This window comes from Trifolium pratense, linkage group LG7 (genome assembly GCF_020283565.1).
Source record: "Trifolium pratense cultivar HEN17-A07 linkage group LG7, ARS_RC_1.1, whole genome shotgun sequence".
NCBI classification, from domain to species: Eukaryota; Viridiplantae; Streptophyta; class Magnoliopsida; order Fabales; family Fabaceae; genus Trifolium; species Trifolium pratense.
Window position 1 is genome coordinate 44,075,578 of NC_060065.1, and position 22,143 is coordinate 44,097,720.

The 22,143-nt window shown below is 34.8% G+C and overlaps 3 protein-coding genes and 1 pseudogene across 3 annotated transcripts; 2 read left to right on the forward strand and 2 right to left on the reverse strand.

Annotated features, from left to right (window-relative positions):
- Positions 1–1,482: 1,482 nt before the first annotated feature.
- LOC123896475 lies at positions 1,483–4,743 on the reverse strand (annotated as a pseudogene).
- A 309-nt stretch (positions 4,744–5,052) lies between these two features.
- On the forward strand, positions 5,053–5,754 carry LOC123896476. Its single transcript, XM_045946855.1, has one exon. It carries the CDS (start codon positions 5,053–5,055, stop codon positions 5,752–5,754), a length of 702 nt encoding a protein of 233 aa, XP_045802811.1.
- Positions 5,755–11,650: 5,896 nt separating this feature from the next.
- LOC123895174 (26S proteasome non-ATPase regulatory subunit 11 homolog) lies at positions 11,651–15,772 on the reverse strand. The gene is made up of 2 exons (XM_045945405.1): positions 15,609–15,772; positions 11,651–13,161 (listed from the first exon to the last, which is right to left on the reverse strand). The coding sequence occupies exon 2, from the start codon at positions 13,138–13,140 to the stop codon at positions 11,872–11,874; it is 1,269 nt and encodes a 422-aa protein (XP_045801361.1). The 5' UTR covers positions 13,141–13,161; positions 15,609–15,772; the 3' UTR covers positions 11,651–11,871.
- Positions 15,773–17,728: 1,956 nt separating this feature from the next.
- On the forward strand, positions 17,729–21,546 carry LOC123895179 (thioredoxin 1-like). The gene is made up of 2 exons (XM_045945414.1): positions 17,729–18,081; positions 21,030–21,546. The coding sequence occupies exons 1-2, from the start codon at positions 17,853–17,855 to the stop codon at positions 21,341–21,343; spliced, it is 543 nt and encodes a 180-aa protein (XP_045801370.1). The 5' UTR covers positions 17,729–17,852; the 3' UTR covers positions 21,344–21,546.
- The last annotated feature ends 597 nt before the right edge of the window (positions 21,547–22,143 follow it).

Genomic DNA, 22,143 nt, shown 5'->3' on the forward strand with positions numbered 1-22,143 from the left:
AAAAAGAAATTTTGGAAAAATTCGATTTCTGGGCTGATTTCGGTAGTTTGGATTCATTGAACTTTCACAAGTTCGTATCGGTGACGAAAAAATCAAAGTCCGCAGAATGGTCCACCGAGCCCAATATACATTCATTATATTGAAATATAAGATTCTAAAAAATAAATTTTGGAAAAATTCGATTTCTGGGCAAGATTTCGGTAGTTTGGATTCATTGAACTTTCACAAGTTCGTACCGGTACGAAAAAATCAAAGTCCTCAGAATGGTCCACCGAGCCCAATATAACTTCATTATATTGAAATATAAGATTATAAAAACGAAATTTTGGAAAAATTCGATTTCTGGGCAAGATTTCGGTAGTTTGGATTCATTGAACTTTCACAAGTTCGTACCGGTGACGAAAAAATCAAAGTCCTCAGAATGGTCCACTGAGCCCAATATAACTTCATTATATTGAAATATAAGATTATAAAAAAGAAATTTTCGAAAAATTCGATTTCTGGGCAAGATTTCGGTAGTTTGTATTCATTGAACTTTCACAAGTTCGTACCGGTGACGAAAAAATCAAAGTCCTCAGAATGGTCCACCGAGCCCAATATACATTCATTATATTGAAATATAAGATTCTAAAAAAGAAATTTTGGAAAAATTCGATTTCTGGGCAAGATTTCGGTAGTTTGGATTCATTGAACTTTCACAAGTTCGTACCGGTGACGAAAAAATTAAAGTCCTCAGAATGGTCCACCGAGCCCAATATAACTTCATTATATTGAAATATAAGATTATAAAAACGAAATTTTGGAAAAATTCGATTTCTGGGCTGATTTCGGTAGTTTGGATTCATTGAACTTTCACAAGTTCGTACCGGTGACGAAAAAATCAAAGTCCTCAGAATGTTCCACTGAGCCCAATATAACTTCATTATATTGAAATATAAGATTATAAAAAAGAAATTTTGGAAAAATTCGATTTCTGGGCTGATTTCGGTAGTTTGGATTCATTGAACTTTCACAAGTTCGTACCGGTGACGAAAAAATCAAAGTCCTCAGAATGGTCCATCGAGCCCAATATACATTCAGTATATTGAAATATAAGATTCTAAAAAAGAAATTTTGGAAAAATTCGATTTCTGGGCATGATTTCGGTAGTTTGGATTCATTGAACTTTCACAAGTTCGTACCGGTACGAAAAAATCAAAGTCCTCAGAATGGTCCACCAAGCCCAATATACATTCATTATATTGAAATATAAGATTCTAAAAAAGAAATTTTGGAAAAATTTGATTTCTGGGCAAGATTTCGGTAGTTTGGATTCATTGAACTTTCACAAGTTCGTACCGGTGACGAAAAAATCAAAGTCCTGAGAATGGTCCACCGAGCCCAATATACATTCATTATATTGACATATAAGATTCTAAAAAAGATATTTTGGAAAAATTTGATTTCTGGGCAAGATTTCGGTAGTTTGGATTCATTGAACTTTCACAAGTTCGTACCGGTGACGAAAAAATCAAAGTCCTCAGAATGGTCCACCGAGCCCAATATAACTTCATTATATTGAAATATAAGATTATAAAAAAGAAATTTTGGAAAAATTCGATTTCTGGGCTGATTTCGGTAGTTTGGATTCATTGAACTTTCACAAGTTCGTATCGGTGACGAAAAAATCAAAGTCCTCAGAATGGTCCACCAAGCCCAATATACATTCATTATATTGAAATATAAGATTCTAAAAAAGAAATTTTGGAAAAATTTTGATTCAGTTGTAGACATGAATTTCTGACAGTCCTTAACTCCAATTTTTTCAAAATCTTGGACAAGAAGCTTGACATATCCAAGTAAATCAGCCTTAAATTTATCTGAGCTTTTCTGTCCACCCTTATCAACATCTCGACCCCCACCTTTCACAAAACGGCAAACTTGAACACCTTCCATGTAAGCTTTACATGATGCCAGAATATCGTGTGCTCGGCTGTAGAAATGCCCCACAACAAGTTCTTCAAAATTCTGAAAACAAAATTACTTATATCAGTTGCTTGAACCCCAAGAAATGAAAAAGATTTTAAATACTTTGCAATGGTTGTGTAAAAAAAACTTACATACATATATAACAGTACCGTGAAATATATGTGTACAACATTTTTATATTAGAAAAAGGATAAAACGTAGAAACAGTTCTTCCAATTAACAAAACCATAACCATCATTTTACTCCCTCAAAACTCCTCAATGTCTCACTATTTCACTTCAGATCTTGATTTGGTTAACTAATGATTCTCTGCCAAGCGCCGTTGCATGATAAAACAAATGACGACGAGATTACTGTCAATTGATTTTGAAGGATTGGAAAAAAAAATAGTCAAATACACAGTGGCATGATAACGTTATACAATGAAAAAGATACTCTCCACTATGTGACAAAGATGTGGTGGCTCTTGGCAATGATTCTGGAACGATGGTTGTGATAATAATTTTAGAAGCATCGATTGGATGCTTTCGGAGTCTGAGGTAGTCGCTCGCGCTAGGAAGAACTGTCAGCTTTTCTCTCGGTTAACGGATGCCAGAAATAGTTAACGGTAGATTAAGTGGTTAGCTTAAGTAATCCAGCTGTCAAAATTTCATTGGACAACAGTTGCAACAATACCTAAGGAACTGTGTCTAAGTTTTATCCTTAGAAAAAATAAACCAAATTTTCTAGATATATAAAAGAAATGAACCAAGAATAGAAACTAACCATTGGAGGCCTTTTTATCGTATACATCATTGTCCTGACAGATAGAATGAATGTATTCTCATTATACTTCAGGGACTGCGCTTCACCATTTTGTGTGCCGCTTGAACTTGCAAATCCAGGTTCATTAAAGTAAGGCTTTGCATTCAAGATCAGACCTTGTATGGAGACTAGAACCTGTAGTATTGTTGAAACACCTGGAGTCCACATCTCATTCATGCTGCCAGACCAGGTGTTAAGTAGACTGAGACATACATAGCCATTCTCATACAGATTCGGGTTGAGCTGAAGACCTCCACGTGATAGTAGACTTGCTGCCACAAAAATAATGACCTTTTGTTAGAATTGCATTTAAAAGAGTTAACACGAAAATAATGTCAGTCAGATACCACGTACCGGGGGAACATTGGGATAGCAACTGGGAAAGAAAACATCGAAAAAGAAAAGACCGTCGTGGTAAGGAGTCCCTTCTGCTCCAATAATCACAGCCCTCAAGAGATCCATCCTTGATTCGAAGACTCTCACAAATATTGTCTCTGATGAGCATTAACGAAAAAACGGGGTCAGGTTGAGCAATATGCCAGAAGCAAGTTTTACAATATGGTATTTATAAGTTCGATAGGACAAGAACCGGACCTACCATTTCAATAGCAATGAACACAGTTCGATAGGAAATAAATGAACAATGATTGGAAATTGGATACATATAGTAAAGTCCATCAGCTCAAAAAAGTAAATTGAATACTAAATGTGATCTGTGATAAAACATGGAAACTATTACAAGCTATCACCTGGCAAATGCTTCTCCAAAATCTTCCACTCTTCCTGGATTTTTTTAGCCCAACTCGTTGGATTCTGCTCAGGATATAAGAAAGAGGATTAGAACTGAAACAAAATACCTCTTTAAAAGAATTTTAAAAAATAAGCAAAACAAGAAAAACAACTAACTTGCATCAAGGAGGAATTATTATAGTGATGGTCGGAAGTATCAACTACAGTGTCGAATTGCTTAAAACTTCGAAGTTTCTTCAGAGTTTCATTTTCGGGTTCATCAATGATTGTCGTCAAACCTGGGGGAACCACTGCCTTTCCCTTATTTCTTTTACTTTTACGAGATGTTTCCCCAAGTACCACTAAATCGTCATCACCTTCAAGGTCAATCACATTAATGAAAACTGTCTACAAAAGTAACATGCAATGATTAGTTGTGAGTAAAGAAATATATCAACTCTTAGAAACATTCATAAAAAATAGATAAAATAAAATGGAGCTGATGACTAAATGTTAGCCCCTAATTTCTAAAGATAGCAGTAGCTTCATAACAACGTCTATATAATGATGGGAAATAGCATACCGATGATAACCGAAGCCATACATACACATGTTCAAGTTCTGTTGAGTCTTTAACCAACTAGAAAGGTGATTTTACCTAAATGAAATTTTTTCTTGTTTTGATTGCATTGAGAAATTATATTTAAAAAGGACGGAGAAAATAAACAAATAGATCAGCAAAAATTAGCTATGAAGCACGGACACACCAGACACAACATGAACACCGACACATCAATACAGATGATAATTTGATAAAATAATACAATTCAATGTAATCCTAAATGTTGTTGTCAACACCGTCACGTGTCCGACACGGACACCTGAACATGCCTGATCCGAAAAGTGTGAGTGAGAAAATCAGTTTACTAGGTATGATTTTTAAGAACTTAACCAAACTACAAATATGGTCCAAAATCCAAATATGGTACAATCCTAGGGCAAGCCATATCATAACACAAATTAAAAAAAAATGATGATTTAAATTCCATTTCCGAGTTCCTAAAAAATAGCAACAGCCCTAAAAATGAATTCATCTTCCAAGTTTCCCCCACAAGAAAAGTAACAATGACTTTAAAGTGAAAAACCCAAATGAAGAGAAAATGAAACCTGTTGTTTCTGCTTTTTGAATCTGGAAGGTTTTTGGTGAATTGGAGGAGGAATTTCAACAACATCAGGATCCATCAAGCAATAACAACGATAAAAAATGAAACCCTTTTATGATAATGATAATAATAATAAAAAGAGAAAGTGGAAGAGTGAGTGAGTGAGTGAAGAAAATGAATTCAAAGTTTCAAACAAAGAAAAGAAACAAAGAGACAAGACAAGGAAGAGAAAGATACTACAGAAACAATCAATCATGTGTTCTTAGAATGTGAATGGGCAAAACAAGTATGGTTTGCCTCATCTTTGAATCTAAACCTAAGGCTCAACCAAATCACTGAATTTTTCGACTGGATCAATTTTATGCAAAACAACACAGATAAAGAATGCATGGAGAAGATTATTATAGCTATCACCTATGGAATATGGTACGCTAGAAACATGCTAGTTTTTCAGAATAAGTACTTACCTCCTCAAGACATCGGCTCCACTGCGTTGAACCAGATACAGGAATACCAGCTCCATGGCTTTGAGCAGCAAATCCAAAATCCTTGCGTGAGAACAAAAGATTGCAATAACGATATAAGCTGGAGTCCACCACCTAGGGGCACCCTGAAGATCAATGTGGATGCTCACCTAAGCAGTGATGGCCATTGGTTAACAGGGATGGTTCTAAGGAGGTCGGATGGGAGCGCCATCGGAGTTGCAACTAGGGCTCACAAAGGGAATGCGGATGTAATAACAGGCGAAGCTTTTGGGCTAATGGATGCAATTGAATGGATCGAAAGGATGGGAGAAAGGAAGGTGATATTTGAACTTGACGCGCAAATTGTGGTGAACACTGTTAAAGAAAAGAGTGTGATTCGCAGGAGCTGGGGATGTATCACTCGGCGCTGCAAAACCTTCCTTCAAAACAACCCTAATTCGTCGATAGAATGGGTACCAAGGGTGAAGAATCGAACTGCTCATGAAATTGCAATTTGGGCCGAATCAGAACCCAACAAGGAATGGATTGATAACATCCCACCATGTATTCTGCCCTTTATCCAAAAAGATAAAGGCAATATTACTCCTGTTTCAGTTTTTGATTAATAAAGGTTTTTTTCCCCTTCAAAAAAAAATAAAAATAACAAATTAACAACATTTTGCGAAAATTAATTACCCTCCAATCCTAAGGTTTACGAAAATTGAGCAAAAATTAATTCGGTACTCTCTAGTTCCCATTATATTTTTTTCTCTTTTTTCAAGGTACCGGTGTGTGTTACAAGAATTGATTAGTATTCAAAGGAGATTTCTTTGAAGAGGATGTTATGATATTAAGAAGATTTGCTGGGTTAGTTGGGACACAATTTGCCTCCCAAAAGATAAAGGTAGTTTGGGTAAAAAGAATCTAAATTATTTCAACCAAGTTTTACCTTGTAAATGGAAGTGGAGAGGTTTGTGTGATATAATACCTTATGGACCAAACTTTTAGAGCATAGATATGGGAGCTTGACTGATAATTTTTTGCACTCTAATCTTAGCAAAGTCAAAGGTCAATCTTTGTGGTGGCATGATATTATGAAGATTGGGGGTATTGAGACCTATTCGGACATTTTTTCTTTAAGAGACCTATTCAGACATTTTTTTCTTTAAGAGAATAATGTGAAACCAAAAATATCTTTAAGAGACCATTTTACTGATTAAGCCTAGTTTTTCCAAAAAAAAAAAACTAAAATAAAAAGCTTAGAATTTCAACATATTAAAAAGCTTAAAATATTAAGTTTATATTTAAATTTATGCATTTTATATTAAATATATAATTTTTTAATAAATAATGGTTGTTTCTCAATTACTTCAAAAAAAATTGTTTTTTTTTACTTATTATTTTTGGTTACCGTTAGACAAACCCCATATAAATAGGAATCGACGTCTAACAAACGCATACAGTTCAATTCATGAACGATTTGGTAGTTTGGTTTCTTTATCACTATTGCTACTACCGTCTTTCTTTATCAATCTTTTTAACTTTGAATTCATGAATCTCATTCATTTGAAAACCTCACAACACAACTCGTTCGTTTAACTCGCTCACTCGCTCCGTAACTCGTTCTCTTGGTTTTCGATTTTTTCATCACGCCGAAAGCTAAAGCTGATTCCAAACCTATGTTGCCCGGGTGCGGGTACCGGTACCCGGTACCGGTACGGGGTACGTCATTTTTAGAAAAACTAAGGTACGGGTACGTCCTATAATTTTTTTAAAAAAATATAATTATATATATCAAATAATATAGTTATATTGTTAAAACAAATAATTAAACATAAAAAAGATCATACCACACTTTAAATGTAATTTAAATTGTTCGAAACATCAAAATATGAAATTAAAAACCAATTAGCTCAAACAAAGTCAATTATTTCCCTCTTCATCATCACTAAAAAGAGTGACCTCTGGTTAGGTTCACCGCGAGTAAGACTAGCAATTTCCAGAATATCAACTATATATTAAATAAATCTCATTCATCTCTACGAATATCAACTATATATTATAAACAAATAAAAAATGTAAATCTTCCTATAAAAGAAAACTAATAATAAAAGAAAAAGGAGAAAAAAAAATCGTGTTTTTTGGATTGGTGTACCACGCACGTACCACAGGTGTACCACGCGTGTACCCATTGCAAAAAACAAACAAAAAAATTAGGTACGGCGTCGGTGCGTACCGGGGGAGTACCATACGCGTACCGGTACCCGGTACGTACCCGGTACCGGTACTCCGTCTAAAATGGAGTACCCATGCAACATAGTTCCAAACCTTCCGATAACGGGTAAATTATTTCTAACCTTTATTTATTTTTGCGATTTTCTGATTTTGATTTTTAGGGTTTTGATGAACAATTTTCATTCACAATTTGTAATTAATCGTTCGATTCGGTTTTTAATTTGAGTTTTTTTTAAGCGTGAGGTTGCAGGAACATGAAGGAAAAAATATGAACAAAGCCGCTAAGGATCCTAACAAGTTGAAGAAGCCTCCAATTGTTTTCTTCGTTTTCATGTATGATTACTCGAACCCTAGAAATTATATTGGAACGGTCCCCTAAAAAATACACAAAATATCACTCGTTTTGTTATTTTAGGGTTTCATGATTTTGCTGCCTTTGTTTGATTGGATTTGAAATGGAAAAGAATTTTAAGATTCTTGACTGGATCTTTAATTTTGTCTTTGGTGAAGCAAACCCACGGTCTCCAAATTCTTGTTTGATAAAATGTTGTCTTTTTTTTGTTTGCAACATTAACATGTTAATCTTGACTATCCAACAATGTGCTAAATTGGTGAGTCTTTGATTATTCAAGTTTAAGAAGGCTAATTTGGACGGTAAAGAAATTGTTTAGTGGCAAAAAGAATTCTTAAAACGCGTATTGAGATGCTATGTTTGGATGACCCTAATGCGACGAATTTTTTACCAAAAAAAATGTGGTTTACAATATGAATTCTTATTTTATGGTCTAAATGCAATTTGAATATGAATGTTTTATTCATAACTTGAAGTCGACCTTTGATAATGATTTTCTCATAACCGTAAACTGGGGAGTGGTTGTGTGCCTTGGTGCCTTCGAAGCGAAATCGAATAAATGTCCATCGATGTCCCTAAGTTGAGTTGTTGTCACGATGTCCCTAAAATTGATAGTCTAAACACAATTTCAAATTTTCAATGTGAATGCTTCTTCACGTTTAAGAGGAGAAGACCATTGGTGCCTTAGATGCAAAATTGAATATATGTCCCTCGATGTCCCTAAAATGTGTTTATGTCCCACGATGTCCCTAAAATTGATAGTCTGTATGCAATTTCAATTTGAATGCTACATAATTTCACATGTAAGTGGAGAAGACCCTTGGTGCCTTAGATGCAAAATTGAATATATGTCCCTATTGAGTTTATGTCCCACGATGTCCCTAAAATGGATTGTCTGAATGCAATTTCAATGTGAATACTTCATAACTTCACATCTTCACATGTAAGTGGAGAAGACCCTTGGTCCTTAGATACAAAATTGAATATATGTCCCTCGATGTCCCTAAATTGAATTTATGTCGCACGATGTCCCTAAAATGGATAGTCTGTATGCAATTTCAATTTGAATGCTTCATAATTTCACATGTAAGGGGAGAAGACCCTTGGTGTCTTAGATGCAAAATTGAATATATGTCGCTATTGAGTTTATGTCCCACGATGTCCCTAAAATAGATTGTCTGGATGCAATTTCAATGTGAATGCTTCATAACTTCACATGTAAGTGGAGAAGACCTTTGGTGCCTTAGATACAAAATTGAATATATGTCTCTCGATGTCCCTAAAAATTGAGTTTATGTCGCATGATGTCCCTACAATTGATACTTTGAATAATACAATTTCAATGTGAATGATTTATAACTTCGCATGTAAGTGGAGAAGACCCTTGGCTTAGATGCAAAATTGAATATATGTCCCTCGATGTCCCTAAATTTTGAATTCATGGCGCACGATGTCCCCCAAAATTGATAGTCTGAATGCAGTTTTTTCATCAATGGATTTTGTTGATTTTCTATAATTAAGGGTATCAATCAATTCATTACAAAGGTCTACTTCAGTGGTGTTCACTTTGCATAAAGTGTAAAATGTTGGCATTAATTATATATTCTTCTCTGTAAGTGAGATAATTTGATATCTTTATTTAATGTAGCTTGCACTTGTAACGTAAGAATCTCTCAGTTATGGTTTTTTCGTAACATCCTTTATGTTGTGAACAATTTCAATGCGAATGAATGTTTCATAACTTCACATGTAACTGAAGAAGATTTTTATTGCCTTAGATGCAAAATTGAATATATATCCCTTGATGTCCCTAAATTGAGTTTATGTCCAACGATATCCCTCAAATTGATAGTCTGAATGCAATTTCAATGTGAATGATTCATAACTTCATATGTAACTGGAGAAGACCCTTAGCTCCTTAGATGCAAAATTGATAGTCTTTTTTTTTTTCTTTCATCATTCTCTGTATGTGTCAAAGAACGTGTGACTTTGTTCCTTTTAGATTGAAATTTTTGGGTCTTTCAGGACAAAGTTGTACCTTCCAACTAGTGATATTGATGTAAGGTCATTTTTTATCTAAAAATTTACAAAAAAATCAACTTGGTCTAGTAGAAATGTTCTTATTTCAATGTATAGGTCATGAGTACTACTCCCATATTCGATTATTTTAAGTAAAATATATAAATTTATAATTAATAATAATAATTTAAACCATCTGTCAAAAATAAAAATAATAATTTAAACTAAAAATATGAATTAATTCAAAAATATATATTGTAATTTCTTCTTGTTGGAGCTCCATCCAAGGGTCGCTGCCACTCGCCGGAGCGCCTCCACGAGACCACCATCGGACACCAGAAATTTCCCGAGCATACTAGTGATTTCACTAAGCATATATGTGTATAAACTAGGGGTGATCGTATCTGAACCAATCCAAAAGTAAAACCGCAAACCGAACCAATCCAAATTGAAACCGCAAAAAACCGCATTTAGTTTTAACTGCACGGTCATTTTTCTTCTAAACCGCACTGTTTGGTTTGGTTTGCGGCTTTCATTTCAGAAAACCGAACCAACCCAAACCGCAATACTTAACTTAACTCAATCAACTATTAGCAATCAACCCAAATTGAGTCCATAAAATAGTAGGTTGTCAAAACATATCATTTCACGCGATCCATAACTATATTGTTGGTATTAAAAATAAGTTATTATGATACACAATTTATGTATATGCATATTGTATCATGTAAGCAATAAAATAAATTAAAATTTTCTATGTTTATTTTGTATAAAATTGAAAATATTATAATATTTTTTCTATCGTGATAAACTGCACAAACCGAACCAACCCTAACCGCATTGGTTTGGTTTGCATGACTTTTTAAAAACTAACTGAACCACCTACATTTTTATCTCGCGGTTAGAATGACTTTTATGCTTAAAACCGAACCAAAACGCACCGCTAGCACCCCTAATATAAACTATTTAGCTTTTGTTTGAGAATTTGTGAGGGCAGAAAATGGATGTTAAAACATTGAGAATAAAGAGAAGAGAAATGTCATGGAGTTTTTTTCATTAAAATAAAAATATTTCAATGTGAGAAAAGTACCTTGAGTAAAGACATTTTTAATAAATATCTCCAAAATAAAGAAAATATTACGCATAATAATTTCCTCTTATCATTACGTTCAAAAACACTCTTTCTAACAAATGAGTGGATTTATGTTATTTTTCCTTTTGAAGTAATTTCTACCATTTTCCTACTAACTCACAAATAAAGCTGGCAACAATTATATAAAACTTTTATCAATGGATTGGTTTAAATGGTAAAAAAATTAGACCAATTAAACAAGTGGCTACAAGTTTGATTATGGCTCTTGCATGTGTAAAAACTTCAATTAACAAGAGAAAAATGATTTTGTGGCTAACCATAAAAACTATATTTTTAACATGGTAAACCGAAAAGAAGAAAAAAAAATCATATGAGACTGTTTCTTCCCCGAGTTAAATGACCAATTTCCCTAAATAAATTTAGGGACGAAAAATGTATTCATGCCTAAATTATAATATGGTCAACCTATTCCAAAACTGATTTGTGACCTAACTACAACCCCATCCATCCACTATCTCCTTCAATTCAAGGGCGACATGGTAGGTTACATTGTTTCAACCAGTGAGCCAGAACAAATTCTGATCAGATTACAAACCTCATCATGTACATATCAACGACTCCATCCACCATGACCTCAAGGATCTTAAAAGCTCAACAAAACTAAAGAATTATAGCATTTTATTTCATCAAAAAAAAGTTTTAGAAAGTAACAAAAAAATCAGAAACTAAATTTTGAATTCCATCATAATTGGATTTCAAAATTTAGTTTCCAAAAAACAGCATTCCCCTAGAAACCAGAGGGTTAAAACACAAAAAAAGAGTCTGAAATACAAACACGTACATGCATTTAATTTTCAAGAACAAATATCCAAACACATTATCATAAGGCCACACCCGAAATGGTTTAGTGATCAACCAATTCAAAAACTAATATCTTCCAATTTGACATATTCATAAACTAAACAAATGCTTTCCTACTTATCATTAAGAAGAAAACAAAAGTATCAATGACTCATATGTGAATAAAGTAACCCGATGGAGATTTCATGCCATTATCTTGGCAGACCTACCGAAAAGACTGTCGACAACTTTCCCAACATTAGAAATGGTTTCTAAAGTTGCAGGGTATATAGCATCGGTTTTAGGGTCATCAAAGATGACAAGGCATCCAGCACCCTGATCCAATGTCCCAGCGAACTTCTTGTCCAAAATCATCTGAGACATCTTCCGCTCCACGTGATCAATGGGAAGCTCAATAAGTTCAGCAATATGTGCAATCTCAACCCTTGAGAATGGCTCAATCAATCTGCAAAGATTCTGCTCCAGAAGGGTATCATACAGGGATGACAAGTGCCTGTGAACAATTGGATCTTCCTCCAACTGTGCCTTGTAGTCTCTCAAAGCAGTTTCAAATAGTTTCAGGGATCTTTTTGAATGAGCATCTGCAACAGCTTTCATCGCATCCAAATCAGGTCCAAGGTATTGCAGGCCTGCTTTAGAAGATATGATTCCAGCCACATCATCAGCTTGACTCACCATAATCTTACACAGAAGCATGTATTTCAGGCTAAAGACAGCTTTTGGATCTTCAAGAGCATTGAAAGACTCAAAAGCTTCAAAGAAATAACTATATGCAGTTTTGTAATCCTTCTCTTCAGCATGAAGAATTCCACTCTGCAAATCAATGGCACCTTGTTGAGCTGGTGGAACATAAATAGCATTTGCAGCTGTTCTTGCAGCAGTGAGGGCAGCTTTTGCTTTTGGAAGATTCCTTAGGGAGAAGTGTAGCTTGCTTTCAAGCAAGTCTATGTCTACAAGTAGGAGTTTGTCATCTAATCTTCTAACCTCTTTGATCAAGCCATTAAGGAGAGTCAAAGCTTGTGAATATTCCTTACTTTCCATCAGAAGAGTAGCAAGCCTTGCCTCAATTCGCTGCCTCAGAAAGGTACGTTTTTCATCACGAGTCCATTGCACCATTTCTTTGCAGAGTGAAATTTGTAACTCAGATGTCCCGGGTATTTTAGCAACAGAATCAATTATTCCCCTCACAATCTTCGCAGTTTTTGCCTTGGGAATCAAGGAAAAGAATGGCCTCAACTGAGTGAGAAGGCTGCGCAGATCCTCTGCCCTGTTCTCTTGTCTGAGCAGGTCGGTGAGATTTGTGATGGCCTGTTCTTTCATGCGCAGAGCTTCGGGAGAAGATGAAGGATCACCAAGTACGCGATAAAGAATGGAGATGGCCTCAGATGGGTCTTTAGCTTCCAATGCCTGAGCAATGGACTCTGTTGTGGCGGGAAGGAAAGAAGACGACATGGCTGCAGCTAGGAGAAAGTTCTGCAAAAAAAAAACAAGAAGATAATTTTGTCAATGGAGAGAAACCTGAAAACCAAAGAATTGTGCATTACTATCAATTATTGAACGGAAATATTATCTCACTAATTTAACTGTTCCATTAGTCACCCAAAAATATATCAAATCATTCAAATGTATTTAACTATATAAACAATTATATATTGAATTTCAAAATCCACGAAATATAATGTAAGGGGAGGTGATGCAGGTCAAATTCCATTAGATGATCATGGAAGACATAGATAAAAACATATTAAGTTGCACTACATTTCAAAACTAGTTAAAGAGGAATGGATAAGATCCCATAACCTTAGAAACCACTGCAAAACATCTAACACTACTAACATTGAATAACTCAAAACACAGTGTGTGTGTGTGTGTGTGTGTGTGAGAGAGAGAGAGAGAGAGATGAAAACAGAGTGCATCTGATGCTGGTCTGGGCCTAGAATCTAAAAGAATAAGGGTGGCAGACTGAAGGGGTTTTAATAAGTTTTTCTACTTAAACAGGTATTGACAGGTTAACACAGACACCATGAGTAAGGTTTTGCCATTCAAATATCCAGCTTATTCCAATGGTAGCACTACTAAATATGTTTCAAATGTCAATGGCATATGGTAGCCAATTATGGTCTGCTTAAACACAGCAAATGCAGGCACAGCAAGGCATGTATATACATGCCTGGAGATATCACAGTGAAGAAAGAGTGGTTCAGTGAAAGATGCTCCCACCACAGGAGGGTTTGGGAAGTAAGGAGGGTACATTGAGAAAAGTCGAAACTTTTTAAACAATGTAAAATTTCGTAAATGCACCAATTTAAAGCAGATAGTTATTAACTGCATTCATCAACAATATTGTCCAAAATATCTCAAAGACCTTACCCAAGTAGTGTTGGTTTCCTGGTCCATCTAAAACTCCAACTACCTCCACTCAAACAAATAAAGCACTAAATTCACAAAAGAAAAAACAGCAAAAAGACAAATAAACCTAATGGAATAAGAAATATACAAGGGTAAAAAAAGGTAACAGTCAACCATCAGCCATAAGATCCATCAACATGGAAAAGTAAACCTCGTGGTTTTACTTTGGTTTTCTAGTGAAATAAAGAAAAGTTCTTTGCTTTTGCAAGGAAAAAACAAAATAAATAAAAGTATAAAAAGAGAGCTGATATAAATTTGAAATAGAAATTGCAGGGGAGGGGTATTTTCCATCACTCTACAGGTATTATACCACTAAATCAGGCATACAGAGAGACCTAAAATGCACAATCAGAAATCAATACATGGCACATAATGAAAATACTATCTATTATTATAACAACAAGCCATTAGGAGAGAAAACTCCTAAGAAAAATCCACATCATTCTTTTTTATTTTTAATCAAACTATATTAAATATTATAAGTTTGACATACAAAAGAAAATAATCCTCTAATAAGAGTGTTTGATTGAGTACCCCTTTTCACACTCCACAATCATTCACCACAAACCTAAACAGCAAGGCAGCAAAACACCATCTAAAGCTAGCCACTGTTAAGCTAGAAACCAGTACCCAAACCAAGACTCCAATCCAGTCCGTGCAACCAATAACCCAGCCGAAAAAATGGAAAATACTCCTATACTGAGTCTATACAGCAGCAGCTAAGACATACTTCTATACTGAGTCTATACATCAGCAGCTAAGACATACTCCTATACTGAGTCTATAAAGCAGCAGCTAAGACATACCACGGCAATAGAAATAAGAATAACAAATATATAGTTTTTCACAAAGTACTGAATTTAATCTAAGCATATAATACTACTGCAAAGTTTATATCTCAAACATTCTTTTTCTTGGTGCCAGGTCTCGTACTGAGTACCTCTCAGTTGAAGAACAAATCATCAACCAAGTGACCTCTCAGGAAACAGGCATATCTCAAACAATCTTAATCTATATTAAAATCAATATGGCATCACCTATACTGAGACTAAGTCTATCATCCAGACTATGAATCTATTCAAGTCTATAATATATATTTAATGTGATTTTGATTTTACTCCCTCGAATCAAAACTTTATTAGCATATTTTGTCATTAAAACTCAAACACACACTAAAACTTAAGATTTGATCCATGCCTTTTATAGGAATCTATCTATTCTTAACAATATAATTTCTCTAACATCATAATCAATCCAATTAAATTTCTACAGCTTTAGAAACTACCCTACAAAATTTCAAGTACCAAAATCAACTTAAAATTGAAATTAACACTTACAGAAGTAAACCAACCTAAAAAAAAATCAAGATACAATATAATAATTGCAATATGCAACAAATATAAGAAACCTAGATTCATGATAATGATATATAATACAATGCAACAAAACAAAACAAAACGAAACCCTAAGAAGCTAAAAGGAAAAGGGAAAACAAAGAAGGAGTGACATACTTTGATTGGATGTAAGGAGAACCAGAGCTCTCTTTCTGACGATCCTGGCGAGCAAAGAATCTAAGGGTTTGTACTTTGTTTGGTGTTGAGATGCAGAAGAGTGTGAAGAAGGTGAAGAAAAAGAAGAAGAATATTGGAGTACGAAACTGCACGATTACTTTTGGCTTTTTCTATTGTTTTGGTTTTGGGCCTTTTTATATTTACGGTTTACTTTTTGCACCCCCTTACTTTTTTTTTTGACAATAATATTGTATATTGTACTTAAGAAAAAAAATTAATGAAGTATATTGCACACTTTTTATCTCTGATCTTCGATCTGCCACATTAACTACCATTATGACCACTATCCCTGCAATCACTAATTAGCACTTTGACTACCGTCACCATCGTTATAACCACCATCGATTACCACTTTTATCCCCCTTTGATCATCAATCTGACCACCACTTTAACCACCGTCGATCATCACCATTCAATCCACCTCTAATCACTACAGACTATACGACTTTGACCACCACCAATCACCACTTTAATTACTGTCAACCATCACTTCGATCACCGTAGATCATCACTATATTCACGTCTAATCACTAAGCCAACCACCACTAATGTTTTTTATTGACATCCCACCTTAATTTGTAAAAAATTGATGTATTTCATATTTGTATCTATCTATGCATCATCGATAATAGTCACCAATATGATGTATAAGTTTTCCATTTTATTTTAGCAAGTTGAAATCCAAATTACATCTTTAGCTTATATTTTTATTTCCACCTTTCACTCAATATTGTTGACATGTGGCATTTCTTTCCCCTATCCACAATGGTTTGTTATTGTGGTCTCAAGAATAATGGGAATGAAGGAAAAATTGTTGAGTTGATAGTATCCATGGTTAGCCACATTGAGACCTCATGTAGCAAATTATGGTGCATTAAGTCAAGTTTTTTGTAGCAAGAACATTTATCACCTTTGAAGGTTAAAATATGCCTTCACCATATCCTACTTAACTACATCACCTTTATAGAATGCATTACACACAAACAATGTAAACTATTTACCCAATATTGTTTACATACCATACCCCCCTCTCACTAGATATCCACCCTAACTTAGCCCCATCACTCCATTAATTTCACCACCTATTTCAAAACCCTACTTCATTACCCCCTCAAAGACAAAAAGATCACTCACACTTGAAATCCAACAATCTTCTCCTAAGTGTAAGTTCTCACATCCTAAAGTCGATATAATACTAGGATCCACACCAGCTCGCCCACTAAACTGAACCAGACTCTGATACCACTTGTTGGGGAGTCTAAGGGAGATCGGGAGAACATCATGTCAAATGCTCTAGGATCATAAAAGAGAGACGTCATATCTCCACCCAAAACCTCAAGACATTAGGTTAATAAGTCATATCTCTTATAAATCCAACATTTTTGTCATTCATAGTCAATGCTAGACCTAACCATCCAAATGTGAGTTCTCACATCCTATAATTGATCCAGTATCAGGGATGCACTCCTGCTCCACCACCAAGTCAAATCAAGACTTTGATACCACTTATTAGAGAATCCATGAGACCTCGGGAGAAACATCAAGTCAAGTGTTTTAGGATCACAAAAGCTCGAGAGACCCCATATCCGATTAGTGAAACAAATCCAACATCTCATATACTAATATTTATGAATAATATATCTTTACTAAATCATTTAAAATGAGACGAAATAAACCTAGCTGAAACTCATCCTCGTCCACACATTCTTCACTCAAATAATATAAACATCCAAATCAGTAAAACTTCAATCAATATTTTGTAGCTTATTCAAAAAAAAAAATCAATATTTTGTAGCAAAAAAAAAAAAAAACTAACCTAACATTATGATGTGATTTCATCTATAACCATGTGAGGGGTGAGATGGATAGTTCAATTAGTTAAACTAGTTGACTCAAGTTTAAGGAGCATGAGGTACATGGTTAAGTCCCAACAAAAAAAAAAATTAACATTATAATACTAACCACAATAAAATGTGATTTCATCTAATCCATGTTTTTTTTTTTTTACTAATCATCCAATCCATGTTGTAATACAAAAGTTTTGTCACTTTGTGCATAACAATTATTAATCTAAAAAAACATATCAATCAATACTAAAAAACAAAAAATAAACCAAACTTTTCCTCTATCGTCTCTTTCACAGTGATCACCACACTCTTTCTTGAACTGCAATTCTCTGCATCCATGGCTACCGTACAACTCGAATCCTTCTCCCTTATTCGCTCCTCCAAACTCCCTCCTTCTATCACCGCTTCCTCTCTCTCCTCCCGCCCGATCACTGCCAGGCTTCCTCACAACACCGCCCTCAAGCTCCGATCACTCGCCGCCACTCGTTTGCGGAGTAAATCCTCCTCCAGAGTTTTTCCTCGCCGCGGAAGCGTTGTATGTGAGGCTCGTGATACCGCTGTTGAAGGTTAGGTTTCAATTATTTACCTAATTGCTTTTCAGATTTTGTTAGATCTGGTAATTTGTTGAAAACTATTCATGTGATCAACAATTTTGTTTTTTTTTTTTTTTTGCTTTGGTAGTTGATTTTTTGTTTGGGTTCGTACGAATTGTTATTGTATTTTGATTAGTATTTTGGTGAAATTTCTGTTGCAGTTTCTGTAAGTGTAGGTAGAATTGTAACAAAAAAAAAAAGTTTAGGTAGAATTAAGGGTGTTTAGGTGGTATGATCCCTATGACCTAATTTAATGCTCCGATCCTTAATATAAGAAAAATTTAAATTTTTAAATTCCGGGAATGATTGATGTATTTGGTCTAACAAATGAACCAGATATATCAATCATTCCATGAATCTAAAAAGCAAAATTTTTCTTATATAAGGGACTAGAGGGAGTACATGTTTAGATTCATGGTGGGTTTGGCACCAATCACAGTTAGCTACCGTCATTTTGTCAAACTAACTGTGATTCCAAATGTGTTTTTGGTATTTTGAGAAACCACGGCCACACCGAACAAATGGTAATTTGACAATATCATGACTATTTTTGTCTTGGGACGTGAGAATACCGACTCCGCCGTACATGAAATCTAAACAAGGTACTAAACTACTAGTGCATGTTTGGTATCACAATGGGTATGCCATTTTGCGAAATCTGTGATTCTGGCAAAATAAGCTGTTTATAAAAATGACCATTTTAGCTAAATAGGTTTTTAAAAAACTTTTACCTTGTCTATTTAAAAAAAGTATGGCCTGGGCATGAATTAGGCTCGGATAGGTCCCTGTCGATCAACGTGACCTATTTCCGCCTCTAGTGGCCAGGAAATGCGAGGTTCCACAGGGACTGGGTTCCTGGGACTGGGTTCCTATCATGGAACCTCAGAGAGTCTACATTGCTCTATAGTAATATCTATATATAGAGCCACATGGACCAATGCCTTTCATGAGGTGTTCTCACATGGCTTTGTAGTTTGTACCCGCTTTTTATTGATTTGAAGTCACGTGGATAAGTATGTCATGACACTTTTTTTTTTCTCTCTTTCTATATGAGCCATACAAACTAGCGACTTACGTGACGTGGCAAAAACCCATCCCAAATCAGTTAATAGTTTCAAACATGCCCAGAACGTCACCAAGACATATCTGGGTGGGTTCACAATGTTTGGTCTGATCAAATTGTTGGGTTGAGTTCACAATATTTATTTGTTTTGCTTATTGAACATCATCATACATATGGTTCATAATGTTTGGTCTGATCAAACTGTTAGGTTGAGTTCACAATATTTTGTTTAGCTCATTGAACATCGCACATATGGTGGTCTTGTTAATCATGGACAAAATAGAAAAAATGGAAGGCATGTATACTAATTTTAGATACCTAAACATGCTATGCAGTTTTTGGTTTGACTAAATGCCACTTAATTGATCCGTTTCTTTTCTTGGGAGCTTCTTAGTCTAATAGTTATGTGTAAAGGCTTTGCTGGACCAAAACGCAGATCTATTCGAGCTTTATATCTCATAGTATAAATATAATTCTGGTTTTCTCTCTTTCTCAGCATGCTGAGTATCTTGAACATGAAACATGTATAGATTTTAATTCGTATGCTCTGGATGACTATTTTTCGGTGATAAACTGACATATGAGGATGTCATCTCATTTAGTTTTAATTGTAAATTGACCTAGTTTATTAGACGGGTTATATGAAAGGATAGTGAAGAAGTTTATGTTATGTGTAAATTTTAATCGCATGATATGAAGTTTATGCCACACTTGTTGAAATGGATCTCCCTTTAATAAGGATGATCTGATCCCCATTTATAGAGAGAATTGAAGAAGCTGTTTCAGAGTATCAGAGTTTTTACCATCATTGAGAGGATAGTAACGACAAATCATGACAACTCCTAATAATCTAGATCAATCTATTTTACATGTGAAACATTCAGGATTGATGTACTGGTGAGTGCCGATACTAGTTTATGTTGTAAATTGTATGATGTGATTGCTGTGACTTTGATAAGATTGCTATGAAGTGCAGTGAGTCTAGAGGGAAACAGTTAGAAAGTAGTGGGGAAATTATAACTGAATGGACAGAGGCGGCACTTTGTGATTGGAGGTGAGAAAGGTGAGGTTGCTATAACGGTACTGAAGGGGAATGTGTCGTGGAGGGCATGATGTTGATGAGTGTGAAATGGGAATTCAAGGGTTGAGTAGTGGGTGATTCCCATCTCAGAGAGGGTGCTCTCATTGTTGAGACTATTATTTACTTTTCATTCCTTTTGCACGGAGAATCATCTCCATCCATTGTCAATTACTTTACTATTTTATTCATCTTGTATAGAGGATTCATCCTCTGGGTTTGTCACTACCTCCATTTTAGTTTATCAAATTGATTTTGGTCCTATTAGACTTTTCACAGTCCTTTGACCAATATCTTATTGTGCATTTATTTGCTTTGTTTCAATAAACCTGCCAAAATGCTATAGTTTGCCCAAGTGTTATAGACTTATAGTCTAACTCCCAGCTGAAGAAACAAGAAAGAACCAAAACTCTTTTTTTAAATAAAAAATTCATTTTTATAATCCAACTTAAACATATTTTTTTAGTAGTACTTTGTATCTTAGAGGGCGAGCCTTGATTCAACCTTTAATTGCTGCCTTGTGAACTTGAGGTCACGGATTCAAATCTTGGAAACAACCTCTCCGCTTGATGGGAGCCTAGCGCACTGAGCAGATATTTATGTTTCTCAATGTTGTTGCTGCATTTATCATCTGATTTTGATTAGCATGTCTTGCAGCTCAGGATTTCATATTACTGAAAATTTGTGATGAAAGTTTTAACTATCTTATGCTTTATGTTTTCAAGAGAATTGTTGCATATCTGAGCAAAGTTAAACTTTATATTTTATTGGATATTGCAGTGGCTTCTATTACCGATGGAAATTGGCAATCCCTTGTAATTGAATCTGACACTCCTGTGTTGGTAGAATTCTGGGCTCCATGGTGTGGTCCATGCCGTGTGTGTCATCCTATAATTGATGAGCTGGCAAAGGATTACGCGGGTAAGCTCAAGTGTTACAAACTCAATACTGATGAGAGTCCTTCAACTGCTAGTCGGTATGGGATTCGAAGTATTCCAACCGTCATCATCTTCAAGAACGGTGAAAAGAAAGATGCAGTTATTGGCGCTGTGCCCAAGTCAACTTTGACCACAAGTATAGAAAAATTCCTGTGAGATGGCAAACAAAGAAGGCTTCTGCTGGAAGTAAAGCTATTTTACCCATTAGCTATATCTCATCAAGCCAATTATGTCAAGTTTGGATGATATGTTTTCTTAAATAATCATTTGTGGTCCTGTATAGGGTTATGGGATGCTTCCATATTGTGGTTTTTTAGATAATTATAGTCACCAATATGATGCGTAAATTTTCCTTTCTATATTAGCAAGTTGAAATCCATTTTACAACTTAGGCATATTTTTTATTTACATTTTTCACCAAATATGTGGGAAGTGGCATTTTATTTTCCCTGCCTCTAATGGATATAATGGTTTCTTGTTGTGGTCTGAAGAATGGACCTATTTCTGAAGAAGAGTTGCAGGAAACAAAGTTGCCTCTCTTAGACCATATACAATGGTTAAACACTCTCAACACCACTTTTTCACTTCCCAACACTTCACATCATTTTCTCTTTCTTCCACCTAATCATTCAACACACATTCAACTTTTATCCTCTCCAATAGTTTTTTCATTCAACAATCTACTCCACCACTTTCTCTACCCCACCACTTTTTATTTCATATTCTTATTTAAATTTATATTTTTGTTTTTATGATTAAATAAAATTACAATTATCAATTAAAATTAAATTAAAATAATTAACACTTGTTGGGATTTTGATAATTGTTGAGATTTTGAAAATTGTTGGGATAATTAGAAGAATTTTGGCTGTTGAAATGATTATTGGGATCCATTTCACAAAAAAAAGACTAATACTTCAAGATTAACACTAATAGAAAGATAATAATAAGATTAA